General features: G+C 40.6%; 1 protein-coding gene across 3 annotated transcripts in view; it reads right to left on the reverse strand.

The window, feature by feature from the left end:
• CACNA1C (calcium voltage-gated channel subunit alpha1 C) overlaps positions 1 to 16593 on the reverse strand; it is a 493339-nt gene that overhangs the window by 46350 nt on the left and 430396 nt on the right. For 2 of the 3 annotated variants that reach the window (XM_085324022.1, XM_085324021.1), the window contains 2 exons: positions 11172 to 11255; positions 10472 to 10555 (listed from right to left, as the gene is read on the reverse strand). In XM_085324022.1, coding sequence (XP_085180148.1) covers positions 10472 to 10555; positions 11172 to 11255 — 168 coding nt within the window. The remainder of the gene's footprint in view (positions 1 to 10471; positions 10556 to 11171; positions 11256 to 16593) is intronic. The other variant, XM_085324020.1, reaches the window with a different exon arrangement.

Raw genomic sequence — 16593 nt, forward strand, 5'->3', positions numbered from 1 at the left:
GTAAAAAAAGAAAGAAGTTGGATGGTTTGGATGAAATAGAATACTTGCTGCATGTAATTCAGTATATTCAAGTACAGGCAATTCAGTATATTCAAGTACAGCTCAAAATTCCTAGCTCTAAATATCAATTTGTTTTAGTGCTTTCCCATTAATAAGTGTTTCCTAATAGCTGAGGCATTTTTGCTTTCATGTCAGTTCAACTTAGGAAAAGATGTCACTTTTTTCCCAGTCACTCAGACAAGGCTTAGCAGACAGCACTGCTGACTGCTATCTCCCAGTTTAAAAGTGGGTATTGAGACAAAGACCAGACAACGTGACCAGCTGGGGTATCCCACTGCTCTGTGCTGTAGTCAATTTTACTAACAGYGTCTAGCCAGACCCACATTTTTGGCTATCAATCTTCTGACAATCAGAAGCAATCCAGTTTCTACAGCCAAATCATCCGGATTGAGCTGGGAACGGCTTGGATTTAGCAGAAGTCTAAGAAGATACATGGAACAGAAGTCATTTTGTTGGCATTTTGTGCTCAACAATCCCCATGAGGAACAGACCAGTCATGAAAGGTAAGAGCACAGCAATTTTAAAAGCAATTGTCTAGTGAGAAAAAAAAATACATGTTTGCCTTGTTAGTAAATATGAGGCTGGGTTGGGGTGGGAGCTGGGAGTGCTAAAAGAATATGCTTTATTGCCTATATCAGAAAGGGTAAAACTAGTTACTATTTGTTTACCTTTGATTATACACCTGGCTGGGAGACCACATTCTCTTTCCTAGCAGCAAAAACATAAACAAGGCTTTATCTAATGGGAATCTTTGGAGTTCCTTTTAGTCTGTGCATTTGGGTTGGCAGAATGGTACCCATCACCATGCTGAATTTTTGCTGCTTAGTGCCTGGTACTAAAACCTTCACAAGGCGGGAAAAAGACTTTTCCCTTGGCTGACAATATCTTAACTGAAGAAAGAATTGATAAATCACTGATAGAGTAGGTAGAGGGGAGCTAGCCATTGCCTTGCTGAAAACTATTGCCAGTCCTCCTGGAAAGCCTGCGAAATATGAGCTCTACTGCACAAGATTTCAGCAAAATTTGGGGAAAGTAACTAGAGATAAGCTGATGGAGGAAAAGAGAAAATTAAAGAGAAAAACAAGTAAAATACTTGTGCATGTCTTTCACTTTCTTCTTTTCCATCACCTTTATTGCGTTCATTGTAACTGACAGTACAGTTTGTAGCCAGTTAGCAGATCTCTAGCTATGCATAATAGTAAGGTACGGTGCACACATGGGGTTTTAGAGGACTGAGSTTAAAAGCTGTTGCARTTTGGATGAAAAACAGAAGCTTTTTACAGCAAAACTGAATTAGCGAAGTACAGGGGATTGTGTACCCTCTACTACTGCAATCAGTATGTGTGGAACAGTGACACTGGAAAATTCCTTGAACATTCTAAGCAAAGTAAGTCCTACAAAAAGGAGAATTAAATGCCAGAAAATATTTTTCATTACTTCAGGGAATGGACTTGAATGACATAACTAGCTGAGCACCTTTGAAATCAGCTGAGCACCTTTTTGAACATCTAACTTTATGGTGCTTGGGGAGCTATCGTTAATTAATGCTTACATTAAGAGAGCATCCAAGGAATCAGAGTCACAGATTTTCTACAGATTCATAAAAAGATACAATCTCTATTACAGTTCAGGGAAGTTAAAAGAAGTTTTTGCTATGCAAAARGAATGATTTATCCTGGCTAGCAAACCAATGGAAAATGTAACTAGCTTGGGTTAGTTTTAATGTTTTTTATTTTGAAGATTTTAACTAGCTTTGAGGAAAAACATGTTGACATTAAAATAAAAATGAAATATAACTGTATTATTTCTCAAAAGTTGGTGCCTGAGAATTGTAACTTATTTTTTTAAAGTGATGTGACAAAAAAAGACAAGTTAAATATTGATCAGAAAACCCAAAAGTAACYTTTTAAAGATCTCCTTGTACTTAAATATATATGCCATACACATATTTCACCACTGAATAGACACAGGACAAGGCCTGTAGTACTTAGTGTTCCCACTATTAGCTAGTATTGTTATTGTAACAAGAATTTATAGCTCAATAGGCAGTCAGGACTCCTGCCCTAAAAACCTTAAAACGCACAGAGGTTTTGGGCACAGGAAAGCCTGTGGTAATTAAAAGCACAATCCAGTTCACAGTACARTCAATGAGACAATGTGTCCCACCATTTTAAAGAGAGCTTTAAATATTTTTTACTCTGAAGGATTCCAGGCAAGTTTCTGCATCAGGTCGTATAGATACAGAGCTATATAACTTCATTCTTCTTACCTTTCATTTTACTGCTTTTATATTTAGGTTATAAGTGTTTTTTTCTCCTGGAGGCTGTATCTTCCTTTTCTCATATGTTAATTAACTATCATGTCTGTGATTAGATTTACTCAGTAAGGCAAATTTATCTTTATCTTGCTCTTAAATCTCCCCTGCATTAAAATACATTGTGATTATTCCATGCATCTGGAATAATATCTGAAGCCAAGTGTAACACATAGTTTTGTGGAAATCGCAACACTGAGGCATTTCCTCAAAACTGTGTAATAAAGACAGTCTTTCCATGGTTTTTTCCCCATGCAGACCACAAACTTTATTCTTACGGTGCATTGCGAATATTACTAGTCATCAGTAATAGCTCACATGCTCAGGTAAACTGGGAAAGGAGTCACTGGCATTCACTGCTCCCTTTTTGCAAAAAATACATTTTTTTTCTGTTTGTCCACATTTCACATAGATTTCCTTACTAAAGAAGCTGTGTAGTTATCAAAAACATTCCTTTGAATGGGTAAATCATATTATGCATTCTGGAAATGCACTCAGAATACCAACACTTTTTAAATCAAAAGAGAAAAAAAGAAGAGGCCCCATCTTCATGACCAATAATACGTAAATAAAAATGAAAATAACCCTGTTCAAACATGGTTGTGGTCAAATAGTCTTAGCATATGTCCTTCTCATCAATACAGCATGAAAAGCACACACACGAATTGTTGATTAACCATGACAGGCATCAAATTCAAATAGATCTAAGCATAGTTTGGGGAAGAGTTGAGGGCTGCTTTCCCAATGTTCACAAAATAAACCATGGAGCACTATCATTTGCTGCACCAACAGCTCACAACCATGCTTCAACGTGGCTTCCTAAGTACAGAAGCTGGRGCCTCAGCAGTGGGTTACCTGGATTACTCTAGAGATAAAAACACCATCAGACATTCAAAAAAAATYCAACCCCCCACCCCCAAAGAATTTTATTAGTAGTGTTTCCAAAGAGAAAACAAGTCATATATACATACGTATACACACGCACAGGGATAGCTCAGGACTACATACAACTTTTAGGATGGCAGCAGTAAGGGTATGACAACACAAGATGTCAAAAGAAGCCACTGTGCTTCTCCAGCCCTTTGCTACGTAATTTGGAGGCCTCTGCTACCCAGATGGCATTTGAGGAAGGGGGGGGGGGGAGAAAGACGGAGGGAGGAGATGATTTCTGCCTCTTCCAGAAAGTTTGGACAAATGAACTTGCAAGTTCTAGGAATTGCAAAGATTTGCATCCAGCGGCAGCTGATGGCCAAAATCTGAGCAGCAAAGGGCATGGAAGCAGAGAGAACCAGACAGACAGAGACAGAAAGGCATACAGACAGACACAGCGACAGAGATGAATGCAAGTCCCAACTGAGGTGCAGGCTAGATGTGTGTCGTCCTTCCACTGATCCTTGCTCCCATTGCAGGGGTGTGTGTGTGTATAAGACTGCATTATAGAGGCCAACTGCTCCAGTTCTTACRCACATGAAATGCTCTGGGGCAGTTTTCCCTAAAGAAGGACTGCAGAATTTAAGCCACTGTTTCTCTGCCTTCAAACACATTGATTGAGGGTGAAAATGAACTTGTGAGGTTTAGTGTGGCTGGAGACATGGGAGAGGAAAGCAAGGGAGAAAAGGAAGAAAGGAAGGGGCAGGTTAGAAAGGAAGGGTGCAGGAGAAGGGTGAGCGGGGGACAAGTATATGCTGTCAGATATTCTAGAGAATGGGAGCAGGAGCCTATGAGAAATGACATGAAGCCTCTTGACATCAAAAGCAGGATGACTGTAAGAAAAGGCTCCATGCACCTGGTCTAAGCCTGAGCTGCTTTACCTCAGGGAAAAAAAAAAAAAAAAAAAAAAAAAAAAAAAAAAAAAAAAAAAAAAAAAAAAAAAAGAGCCTAAAGGAGAAACCACTGCACAGACCTCCAAGTATTCTTGGGATCTGAATGCTTCAATATCTCTCTGGCCTTACTGCACTAGTACTCAGCAATCAACAAAGCTACAACCCTCTGCCAACTCCCTATCAGAGCTTGGAAACCTTTTCAGAAAGTACTCAGCCCTCCTAAACATCTGACAGACAAATGCTAAACCACTAKCCAGCAGGCCTGGGCACAACGGTCCCAGCTAACATTTTCCAGGGGAAAGTGTAAGCAAGGTGACTTACTCTTACTTTCTTCATATCGGTATCACTTCCTGAAGCCCTAGATCTTATGTCTCCCAGAGGTCACCATGGATCAGATCAGCACACAACATYGTACTTTCCTGTTCTCTCCTCCTGTCACCTCTTCCATTTAAAAAGAAAACATTTCCATCAATCCYCCGACCAGTGAAAATGCTCACTCTTCAGAAAATGCATATTGCTGCAATTGGAAGGCAACTTATGCAGGCAATTTCATCCATTATTTCACATAAATGCACAAACCACCAGTTACCTACCTACCTCCCTGATGGTTTTCATCTTGTCCCCAGGCACCCCCTCTTTGCTCTCTGTCACACKGGTGTATTGTATTCTGTACCTGTCTCGTGTACCTCATCCTCTGTATATCTTTCAGCATCCACAGACATACTCAGACATGCAGGTATTTTTGTGGTCACTGATTAGCACAGGTGGGCGGATACCAGTCGTTTTTGTTCAGTCATTGTCACACACTCTCAGACACTGCTGATGTACACAGAGGTAACCATACATGCAAACCTGTTCAGAGTCACCAAGAGAATCTGAGAGGACAGGCTCATGGCTTGGCACAGTAAATGCAAACCCTTCCATCCTGACATCCTTTCAAGATGGACAGACAGAATCAAACACACGACATCTCCACTGCCACTGATATCTACGCTAGTGCTCTGCAGACACACATGCTCCCACATGAACACGCCTCTGTAACTCTCACACATCCACAAGGCATTAACTGCCCATCACATCYGAATGGAACAAACTCTCAGCTGGCCACAGAAACTCGTTCAGGTAAGCATGAGCTGCCATGCGATTCGCTTTTGCAGCAAACGAAGACTTAACCGCAGTGAATCCTCAGTCTGACACTGAGAAAGGACGCAGTCTGACACTGACAGAAGAAAGGACATTACTTCTGCAGCTTTCTCAGTGGCTCAGGGTCTGAACTGTTTTCTTCCACTATTCTGCGCACTGTAGCTCAGAGCACAAATTAAACTTAATTTCCTCTTTTGTACAGCACAACAAATAGTAATGAGAAACTTTGCCTAGAGGAGGGGACAGGAGGCTGTCAGTCAGCTTCACAAGACTGAACTCTGGGCTGTGTCTGCTGATGTGGAGAGCAAGGAAATGTAAGCTCGTGCTTGTGGCTCCTTCTTGGATGACATATTCCAAATTTGCTAGCTTTTGTTCAATTTCTATAATATTTTATTTCCTTTTATTATTATGATAGTAATCATTTTTAGCACCATAGTGTTTTCCAATAAGGACCATAAAGTGTTTTGTAAAAACTAATGACAATGCTTTCTTGGGGAATCATCACAACCCATAATTTCCAGATGCGGAGCCTGAGGCAAAGGGATGAAGTTAAAGTCTAAGAAATACAACCCACAGGCCATGCCTCCCAGGCTCCAAACATTACATCATATTTCGTCTTATCCCCCAAAGCTCATGCTTGGTCTTAGCACTCAGAGACAGTTGAAACATGGCAGATGTGGTTTCTCCCTGGGATATTCCTTTTTAATAGCAGATTTAAAAACAAAACAAAAACCCCAAACCCTTTAGTTACTTAAAGAGTTGCCTAGTTGTAGCTCAAAATAGAATCAATGTTTATAAAAAATTTTGAAAGATCTTCATTTTGTGCCTAGGAAGTTAGCTGTGTAACACTTAGTAAGAAACAAAGCTCTGAAAATGCAGTCATATAATAATCTTGAAAATAAGCTAATTTAAAAGTGAATTTGGCATAAACTGTGTAACTCCCGGAAGTTTCCAAACCTGCAAAATTTTAACCTGCCCTGTGCCCTTTGCATATATAATCATTAGTGCAAGTGCATATATAATTATTAGGGCATCGTTGTGTCTGTGGGACTGGCTGGGGGGGACCTGGGAAGTGTTCCCAAGTTGCAGTTGGATGCAATTGGAGTTATAACTTGATATACTTTCATGCCATGGAGGTGTCTTAAGTGGGGGCTTCCCTAAGGTTTGAGGAATGCTGCGGGGGACCTGACTTGTGAGTACATGCCTTCTCACTACATGTGAATACAGAGCCATGCTAACAAATATATGCTGATCTTGACATGCGAATGTACATTCATCCAAAGGCATGCAGATAAACATGCCTGCATACAGTCAGCTCCCAGATACAAACATCCACCCATAAGCAGATCAGACTTGCACATTAGGAGAGCCACACTGGCTCTGAAAATGTATTCATATATACTCAGGTACATACAGAACAACCCACGTCTCCACCGACAACCATTCAGAACACAAATACATATGCTTGCATACACATCCTGTCTTTCCCACACACACAGATTCATGTCTATACACTCTCCCATTGATCTGTAGCCCATACATAGGTATCCAAACACATTCAGGAAAATATACTATACCCAATGGAGTATACACACGAAGACCCACACATGCACACTCACATATATCTTAACGAAGGTTTTGGTCTGGGAAATTCCTTTTCAAAAAACAAAAATAATTGTCAAAAGGAAAAAACAGAGCACGGGAAACTGCACAAGTAAATGCAGGCATATTCCTACACACCTACCGTGGTGCCTGTCTATCAGTGTTCCCACAGCAACCACAGCTACAGCACCTAACACRTTCTGGGTATGTTCTCTGTGTGCAAACATCTGGTGAACCTCACAGAAGTTTCAGGATTAAATATCTACAGCCTCATGTCAAACTAACCTATGCCAGGTGTCTCCATCTTCACTAACTGACCTCAGTGAAAGCTGTCCTTAGATCCAAGAGCAGCACCTTCCGAGATCCTACCACACACATTCTTTAGCTTCTAACGAGTTGGGCAGAAACATCTTACCTGCACCTGCCCAGGCTAAACATCTCCAATTAGTGGAGCTCACTGATGTTTTGGAGTTTATTTTTTCTTTATTTTTCAGACTCCAGGTCTACTGGAACAAGACAAGACAGTGTACAGAGACACAAGGCAGGGTTTGCTCAAACCCACAAACAGCAAGAAAGCAACAAGCTCCTGAGGAGAAGGGGAGAAGTGCATCTTTTAAACTGCCTCACACTGCTTGGGAAGATGACAACTGTCCATCCAAGATGGGCTGATATTTCCAGTGCCCATCTGCTAAATATGTAACATCAAGTGCTGCTAGCAGGTAAGGGAATCCAWCAGGACAAACCAACATACAATACATTCTCTTATTCAATAACGGTTATAAGTGCAAAGGGTTTTCAAAACATTTCAGAACAAACTCCATCCATAGTTGCTGCTCATTTATCAGTGCATCAAAAGATTGTGCAAGTTTTTAGTAACAAACGTTAGAAACTAGTAGCAAAGGACTTGCCTAGATAAAAAGAGAAGATTTAAACATGCCAGGTAACAAAAAGACATGTGCAGAAATCTGTGAAAACTGTATAGAAGGAAAGGATTCTTTAGAGGAAACACAGGGACCATCATGAAATGCTGTCTGTAACCCTTGCTAAATGAGTAAGGGCTACTACTGCTGCCTCCTCATCTAAGACAGGTGACATTTTTTTTGGACAGAGGCACACCCTCATTTTTCATATATTTCTGTAACCAAAAACTGGATTTTAAGCCTTGGCTAACATGGAAATGAACCTGAATTTAGACAGGGAAGGAAAAAGAAAGGGAACCTTGTCAGTGGTAATTCAACGCACCAACATGGATAGCCCTGGAGACTGAAAATCTGTGCACAGGACCTACATAGCACTATTATCAGCAGCATGACCTCTACGACATGCTGAGAATGGTTGCCATTTATCCTGCTTAAATCTAGTGTCTAACAGCTAGATGTCTACCCAAACCTAACAACCTAGATACTCTGCAGTCATTGGATGGGCATCTCTAAAAAGCAATTCATTTCACCTGTCACCCACACTTACATAGGAAGGAATTAGCAGGTCTGTGGAAGTGTGTATTTCTCTCTAATAACTGTAAGAAGATGCCTGGATGGGTATCTGTCTTCTCTCAGATGGCTAAAATTTTGTGAGATGTACATCAAAGTGTATCAAGCCTTGATGTAAGAATTTTTTTAATTTATAGGAAATTACTCCAAATTTCTTCAAAAGGATCCATTAGATTTTCTTGCCATACAGCGTTTCTTGCTACGAAAGGCCTTCATTTATTTGACAAAATAAAAGGATTTCCCTTCTTTTTGCTTGGAAGACTTTTCAACAGATTCAAATACATCAGTTAGAAAGGTCTTCTTGATGTTTAGCATAATTCATCTCCCATTAACTACAGTCATTTCCTCACTTATCATGTACTATCTCTTTGGATGAAATCTGAACATTTGCACAATGTCCAGCCTAACATCAGGTTACCATTCTAGTTTTCTTGTGACAAGGGTGACATACAAAAGGCTTTCATTTTGTTCTTTAAAATTAATTGCTTGAGCCTCTTGATCATTTCAACTTCCCTCTACAAACTCAGCCCAGTCTTAATATCTTTCTAGTAAAAGGGTAACTAAAATTGTTTACAACATTCTGAACAAAATTGTAGCAGGAAGCAGAACACTTAAGAGATGTTAAAAAAAAATCATTTTCATTTAGGGACTATTTTCCGTTCTTTCAAAAGACAACGAAAATAGATGAGGGTAAAATATTTCATTTATTCAAAATAAAAATATTATAATTTGGAAAAATTTCCTTGTTTTAGAATTTAGAAAAATTAAGAAAGGCTTTAACGGAAAATAAAGTTGACCAAAATACCAAAACATTTTGTTCAAAATAAAGCATTTTGATCTTTTCAAAATGTCTATAATTTCTCCCAAACAAAGCACTGAGTGAAAAATATGCTGTCACTTTTCTACTTGCATTGGATTACCTCTATGGCAAACAACAATTTCAAGCGGGAATGTTTATTCACTAGCCATATCATTTTGCAAATTCATGATCTATTTGCTCTATATTAAATATGCTCACAGCAATTTTTTACAGTCTTTCTAGCTTTTGGCTTCACTAAGCTGCATTAGTATGTTATTTTTGTTCGTGCTCCTAAATCCAAGGGGTCCTTTGCTGTCCTTCTTTTGGGAATCTTTATAGTTCCTGCCTGTCTGTTTATCCTGTAGTTCTACCCCATTTGATGCCCCCCCTGCTGCAGCCCACCCTACCCCTACCCCCACCCCTCAAAAAAAAGAGGAAAAAATTGCTTGATATGATTTATTCTTTGAACACTAACTGCTCATTTCAGTCTCCATGGCTCATTTAATCCTTCACCTGCCCACTGACATGGGCATTACCAAAGCAAATCAGTGCCTATTGTGCTGGTGGATTTTGTGAGATGTAGCAAACTGAACTGGGCTGAATCATGGATATATGGGTTTTTTGAATCATGGATATATGGGGTTTTTTGTGTGCTTTTTTCTTATAATTTATCTACCTTTTTTTTTCAAATTAGAAACTAAATATTAGGAGCAGTTTCCTCTAAATAGGGTTGATTTGACCTTTATTTATTTTGGAGGAAGCCTGGGTATGGTAGGAAAGGAGCACCAGAAGGATTCTAGGTTTGGTTCCCACAGTTCCACCTCGAAAGAACTGACCTTTAGATCTCTGTGGGGTGGAGGGTATTGAACTGCCATGGGAAGCAAAGCATAATGCTGGGTAGACCAAAGTGCTGGGACTGTTCTAGCAACTTCCCATGGCACAAATCTCTTTTTCACTTACACTCCACATTTCCCATCACTTTTCCTGCTATACAGTTTAATTCATGCCAGGCGGTTTATGAAGGAAAGAAAATGATGCAACAGTCAAAAAGTCCTTTAAGTCGTTCCAAAAATTAAAACAGAATAAAAAAAAAAGAGAGAGAGAGAGCTTCAAAACTAAACAAAAAGCTCTTAAAACAAACCCAAGAGAAAGGAGGAAGGGAGAGGAAAAATAAAAGAACCCGGGAAAGACCAATGAATGTTAGAGCAGGCACGATCATGGACAGACGCCAGCTACTTACGTTCACCTCGGTGATTGCTATATCAACAATGCTACCCACAACAATCAAGGCGTCAAATGTATTCCATGCATCACAGAAATAGTGCTGCATGTGGCAGAGAAGCCAAGGAAAGAGAAAGAGAGAGAAAGGAAGAGAAAAAAAGAACAAGAGAGAGAAAGAAAGAGAGAGAGGTAGAGAAAGTGGGAAAAAAGGTAAAAAGTAAAATAAAATAAAATAAAAAACAAAACAAAACAAAAAAGCATGAAAGAGGGAGAGAAGAGGAAAAAAATAAGAAAAGAAAGAGGTTATGTGGGCATATTAAATAGTCTCTTACCACTCTACAGTATTGGTTGCTCAAACCTCTGTAACGTTTCACGTGATGGAGGGTATCAACAAAAGCCTGGTTAGTCAGAAAGTTACACTCAAGCATGTCTACCTTTTGGAGGGAAAAAAAGCACACACACCCCAAACTCTGTGCGCTTTCACCAGTCACAGCCTTGGGGCGAGCTATGACAAGTGAAAAAGAAGGAGGCGTTTCCCCCCCTCCTTTTTTTTTCCCTGGGAGAAGGAGAAGGACGACGGCAAGTTCAATAAAAGCATGACTAGAGGAAAAAAAATCAGAAAAAATAAAAGAGAAAGAAAGAGAGAGAGAGAAGGAACAGCGGAGGAGGAGGAGGAAGTGGTGGTGGTGGTATCCTGGGGAGGGTAGAGTAATACTCACATTAGTTTCACTGAGAATGACGTCTATAATGCTGCCAATTACGATGAGGAAGTCAAAAACATTCCAAGGATCACTAAAGTAACCCTACATAAGGAAGGGGCAGGCAGGATGGGGATTAAAAAGGAATGTTAGACAGACAAAAACAGTTCAAAATTACCATTAGAATTACTGCCCTGACAGCTCAAATGGTATTCCTCCTAAACCTACTTGTTGCATCTCAAGCTGCTGGCCAGTGCTGATATCCCTGACTTGTGTGAGCTGCCCCTTTCCAGGTAATGTGATCCCTGGATAGCGACTGCTCCCCTCCTGAGAGCAGGGTGAAGGGAAGCTACATGGATGGCTTTGAGGTATGGCTGCTTACAGGAGTAGGGATTGCAGGGCCAGCTCCTCTGGACATCTCCAATTCCTAGCAACATACTACCTTTCCCCATTTCAGATGGGTTTAGATTTGTTTGGGAGAAGAGTATAGGAATGGTGTCATATTAGCTCAGAAAAACTGCTCCCCTTCTGCCCATGTGAGTAACAGTCTGTATGTTGTATGTGAGGCTCTGTGCTGGTGCTAAGAATGACCAGGTGCCCCATCACAGCAGAGGAGAGGGCACAGCTGAGCCAGGGGATGTGCTAGTTCACTAGGCTCACTGGTTGTCACATTTCTTTTTACTCAGCCATAATGTGTATTATGGCAGCCCTTAGACTAGAAGCTTCTACTGCTAACATCTTAGCTCCTTTCTTAAACCACAGAGCCAAGCTGTTATTTTTGTTACTCAAAAATGACTTCTGCACTGTGAAATGACAGTGTGAATGTAGCATGTGTGAGTGTATCCTACAGGAAGAGGTAAGAAAGGAATCAAAGTTGGCTTTAGCATCTGTTCAGAACAAGACCAGTTGCTAACTCTTGCTAAAGACTGTGCCACAGCAACACTGAGACATTAGATGTCTAAAACTAGCCATGGCAGAGCTTCTAGGATGTGCTAAACTCATACCTTCATTTTGCTGTGCAGAAATATCTTGCGTGATGCATCTCATTGTCCTAAGCAGTGGTCAGAAGATGCTAATCTGCACTGCTTGCCTTCCTCATCCTGCATAACTTTTTGCTGAATGGGCCATGAGGATACAAGATCCTTTTAAGAAAGGTCCTGCTCAGCCTGGAAGAAAAGCTTCTCTTTGTCTACTTCCTGTTCAAATTAGCATCATGAGCAAAGAAATTTTATCTTGGCTCACAAAATACCTTTGCACACTTCTCCTCTTGTTCTGCAGTCCTAAAAATAAGCAAACACATAAGTTTCTGTGTTCCTTTTAGGTGTTTTGGTTTTGTGAGCACAGGCTAGTCTGACCTCCCTGTTTCCCAGCTGCAGCATGTCTCCAACAAGACTGAACCCAAGTTGCACTGTGACTGCTATTCTTAGCTAGAGAGTCAGGTCATGGGTAAACTCTGAGTCTGTGTTCCCAGCCAGCATTGCAGAAAGCAAAAAGAAGGGTGGGGGGGGAGGGGGAAAATCCCAGCACTGGCACTGCAAAAGCCAGGCTTGGGAACCTGAAATTACTGTGGGCTCAACCATCCCCTAGAGCAGGCACTGGCAAAAAGTTTCTTTCCAAAATTTGAAACACTGCCTACCAGGATGCTTTTGAGATTTATGGTTACAAGCTATATTATGCATAGGGCAGGGAAAAAAAAAAAAAGAGGCAGAGAAAGACACTGCCCAGTTGTGCCCAGTCCACACCAGTGAAGGGTGTTGGTAGACTGGACTTAGAAATCTGCTTCTCAAAACTACAAAAAAAGCCTTTAATTTTGCCTGAAATACATAACCCTTCCTTAACCAGATCTGCACTGCGAGGAGCAATCATCCCATGACTACTCATCACTACACAATTAGCTACAACAGGAAGGAAGGAAACAGGAGCAAAAGCAAATTCAGAGAATATTATTATTCAGCATCCAGCCTAGAAAATACATAACAAATATTAGAATGAATTCAGCGGTGATGTCCAGCATCGTTAGCAACCAGATGGACCTGAAATAAAACTGTAATTAGACTTCACCAAGAGGAAGGGGAGGGAGAGAATGGCAGATTAAATTGTAGAGGCACACACATTTTAATAAAGGACAGATACAGATCATACAAAGTTGCAAAAAGTGCCATTGCAGCCTGATGCGACCTTGGCAGAGAAAACACTTGCAGGATCAAAGAGAATGGAGTAGAAGACAACAAGCCCAATCCTCCTGCCCCTGTTCATGTGAGCAGTCCTGCTGAATGCAATGGCACTGTTCACATGGCACAGCCAAATGAACAGTGCTATTCAGTAGCATGGCTATCTTCCATATACTTCTCCAACTGTACAGTCTGGGAACTATTAAGGATTTCAGCAGGTACCCAAACAACTCCAGGAAAAGCAGAGTTTGCTTTTGGGCAGCTGCAAGGGTGAAGATTAGAAACAAATTGTGCAGGGTTTTGCCCACAAAAATGAAGACTCCCTACTTTTAAATCTGTGGTAATGCATATGTGGTTCTTTTTAGTAGTTATATGATGCCAATCATACAGCAAAGAATATTTTTGAGGTAACCAATTTAGCAATTTCTTTTTACTGAGCAACTCTGGACATGGAGTCCAACGGCCATGGCTGCTGTTACAACAGCGTTTGCTGTTGGCACACGGCCAGGGTGACAAGTAACATCAAATTTTGTCCTCAGACGACCACTGAATTCACCAAATTAAATTCTGCTCCCACTTGCAGTAATGTAACTTCACTGAAAGCAACAGCATTATGCTGACACAGTTGGCACATCTCAGGAGAGACTCGGACCTGGAAAGAAAAGGTCCCCTTTTCATTGCCATCACATATAGCTGATTTGGACCTTTGTGAGATCACAGCATATCTGGAGTCACTCTGCTACCTTCTGTGGAATTGCTCCAGATTTACTCTTTGAGTTCCTCCCCCAGGGATGCTCTGCTGAGTCTCATCAGCCAGCTTCTCACTTTGAAAGTCACGGGCTGGTCCATTATGCAGTCACAGAAGGAAAACTATCATGGCATGCTACTGCTTGGCTGTAAGGTAGACTCAGAGAACTCTTCTCTTCCTCCTGAGCCTCTTATATAAGGGATAAAGAGGAATTATGGGTATGAATGTAGTTTTATTCAACCCCATATCCAATATACCAGTGTTGAATTAAGAAAATACATGAATTTTAAAACCTTCCTTTCCTCCTCACCTGCTCCCTCCGTATTTCAAACAGAAAGGTGAAAAATAAGAAGATATTATTCACAGTAATAGAGCTCAAAGAAAACGGAGAACATAGATGCTTCATTTGTGTGCAAGTTAATGGAATCCTTCCTTAAGGCAACATCCTCCTTAGAGACATTTACCTATGAATGACAATGTGATTACTTAGTTTTGGATCAGACCTCATAATTTCGTCAAGAGTTATGAGTACATACAGAGAATGAATTAGACCCCTTGGGGATTTGCCTCCTGTGATCTCAAAGTACCTCTTAAAGCCACATTCCTCACTGAAGTGTACCAGGGTGGCTAATGAAAGACAAGCTGAATGAAGGAAAAGGTTTCACTCTAATAAAGGGGTTGTATTTCCAAACTATTTTTCCCACCAGAAAGTTCTTATACTTTTCCCAAGGGGGTGGAGGTCTGACTGGAAATGAATTGATGGCACTATTTGTTTTTGCAGTACAGGAATTTAGAGTGTAATACCACATTTTACCCTTAAAGGGAGATGCTTGACACTGATTTAACTGTATAATTACATTTTGCATTATGGCAGCCCCAGGGACCTATTGGGGACTGGTAGTTGCCTTGTCTTGTGGGAATTCTGTGGAGACTCATGAAGCTTTTGGGGAGAAAGGAGGACAGAAAGAGACCAGGAGGATTGGACTGAATATTCAGGAAACATGAAAACACCTCACCATTAGAGCACATTATTTCCCCATTTTTTTATTTCCTCAAAGGTAGCCAAGGATAGTAAATCATCATATGATCAATAAGTTGATAAAAGGCTGAGCATAAATATTCAGTAGCTGACTGGAATGGAATCTCGTTTGTGAAAGGGGAGCAGACATATCATTTCAGAATGAACATGCCAATCATTTTTAGGTTTCCTAGTTGCTGCGGTTAGCTATCAAATATGTTGAGGTTTGTTTTGGTACTAATGGAGCCACTGAAATCTCTAGAGACCATTTCTTTTACCTCACGTGAATATGAGATCCTAAATGCAGTATCCAAGAAACCATATTAACAGCAGGAAAAATTGTCCACTGGAGGTCTGAGCTCAGAGTCACCTGAGGCCTGTAATAAGAATGTGCTGTGGCTAGAGAGCTATATGGCTATGCTGAAGCACAAATATCCTGAGGGGAGGGCTGGTTGAATCATAGTACCACCTGGGTTATGAGCATCCAGCCCTGTGGGAATTGCAGGGTCACCTCAATGTTAATTGATGTGCAGATTTTTGTCTGCTTAGTCACAGGTTTTCATTTCTGTCTATTACTAGGTGGCTGGCAAAAATTAACAAATCCCTCTGAGTGTAAAGCCTCTAAAGATGAAGGGCACAGCAAGGGTCAAGGGTATTCACCGAGTGGGAACTGAATGTAGGTCAGATGGTCCCCAGTGGCAGAAGCTGCCGCAATATCGCAAGAAAAGGGGGAAAGATATATATGTATGCATCCATGAATACACAAATGAAGAGATGAGGGTGGGAAAGAAACTGAGACATAKAGATACCTATGGAGCCTAAGAGGAAAGCAAACTGACTAGAGAACCTTGCCTCCATTTATCTGAAGTAAATCTGTATGTGCAAACAATGAGGGAAATATTAATCTTAATCAGCTGGAATGAGTACATGGGAAAAAGAGAAAGGGGCTGGTTTCCTGATATCCATATGATTTCTTAGCAAAAAATTCCCGCTCATTGTAAAGGGCACCAAAKCAGATTTTGCTGGTTATTTGCAAAATGAGATGAACTGCTGCAATTTGACAGATAGATACTTGCTTAGAATGTGAATATGTTTCTGAAAATGCTGCAGGCCATTTGGAGTTGTGAGAGACAGTTCTCAGATTTCATTAAAAGAAGCTTTCCTGGAAAGTATTTYTGCAAGGGACAATCTCACTGGAAAACAGAATTGAATGAAGTGACATTTACACTGCACTGACTCTTGACATACCTTCTTAAAACATATATGAGAGATTTACATGTAACCTGAAGAATCTTACAAAGCTACAATAGCTCCTGACATCAAATGGAGATAATGCAAATTCTGTTATGTGGAGATATCATTTAGCCATAGCTGCAATCAGGGAAATTAGCAGAACCTAATGCAAAAGGAATGAAGTGGAGGATGCTGCTCCTTGGTGCTTCTGACAGACTGCAAGAAATCAGAATCTATTTGCATACTATCTATCAGCTCTCATCCATTGATGGA

The sequence above is a fragment of the Rhea americana genome, unplaced genomic scaffold (assembly GCF_003343005.1).
Source record: "Rhea americana isolate MKP2758 unplaced genomic scaffold, rheAme1 scaffold_9, whole genome shotgun sequence".
Classification (NCBI taxonomy): domain Eukaryota; kingdom Metazoa; phylum Chordata; class Aves; order Rheiformes; family Rheidae; genus Rhea; species Rhea americana.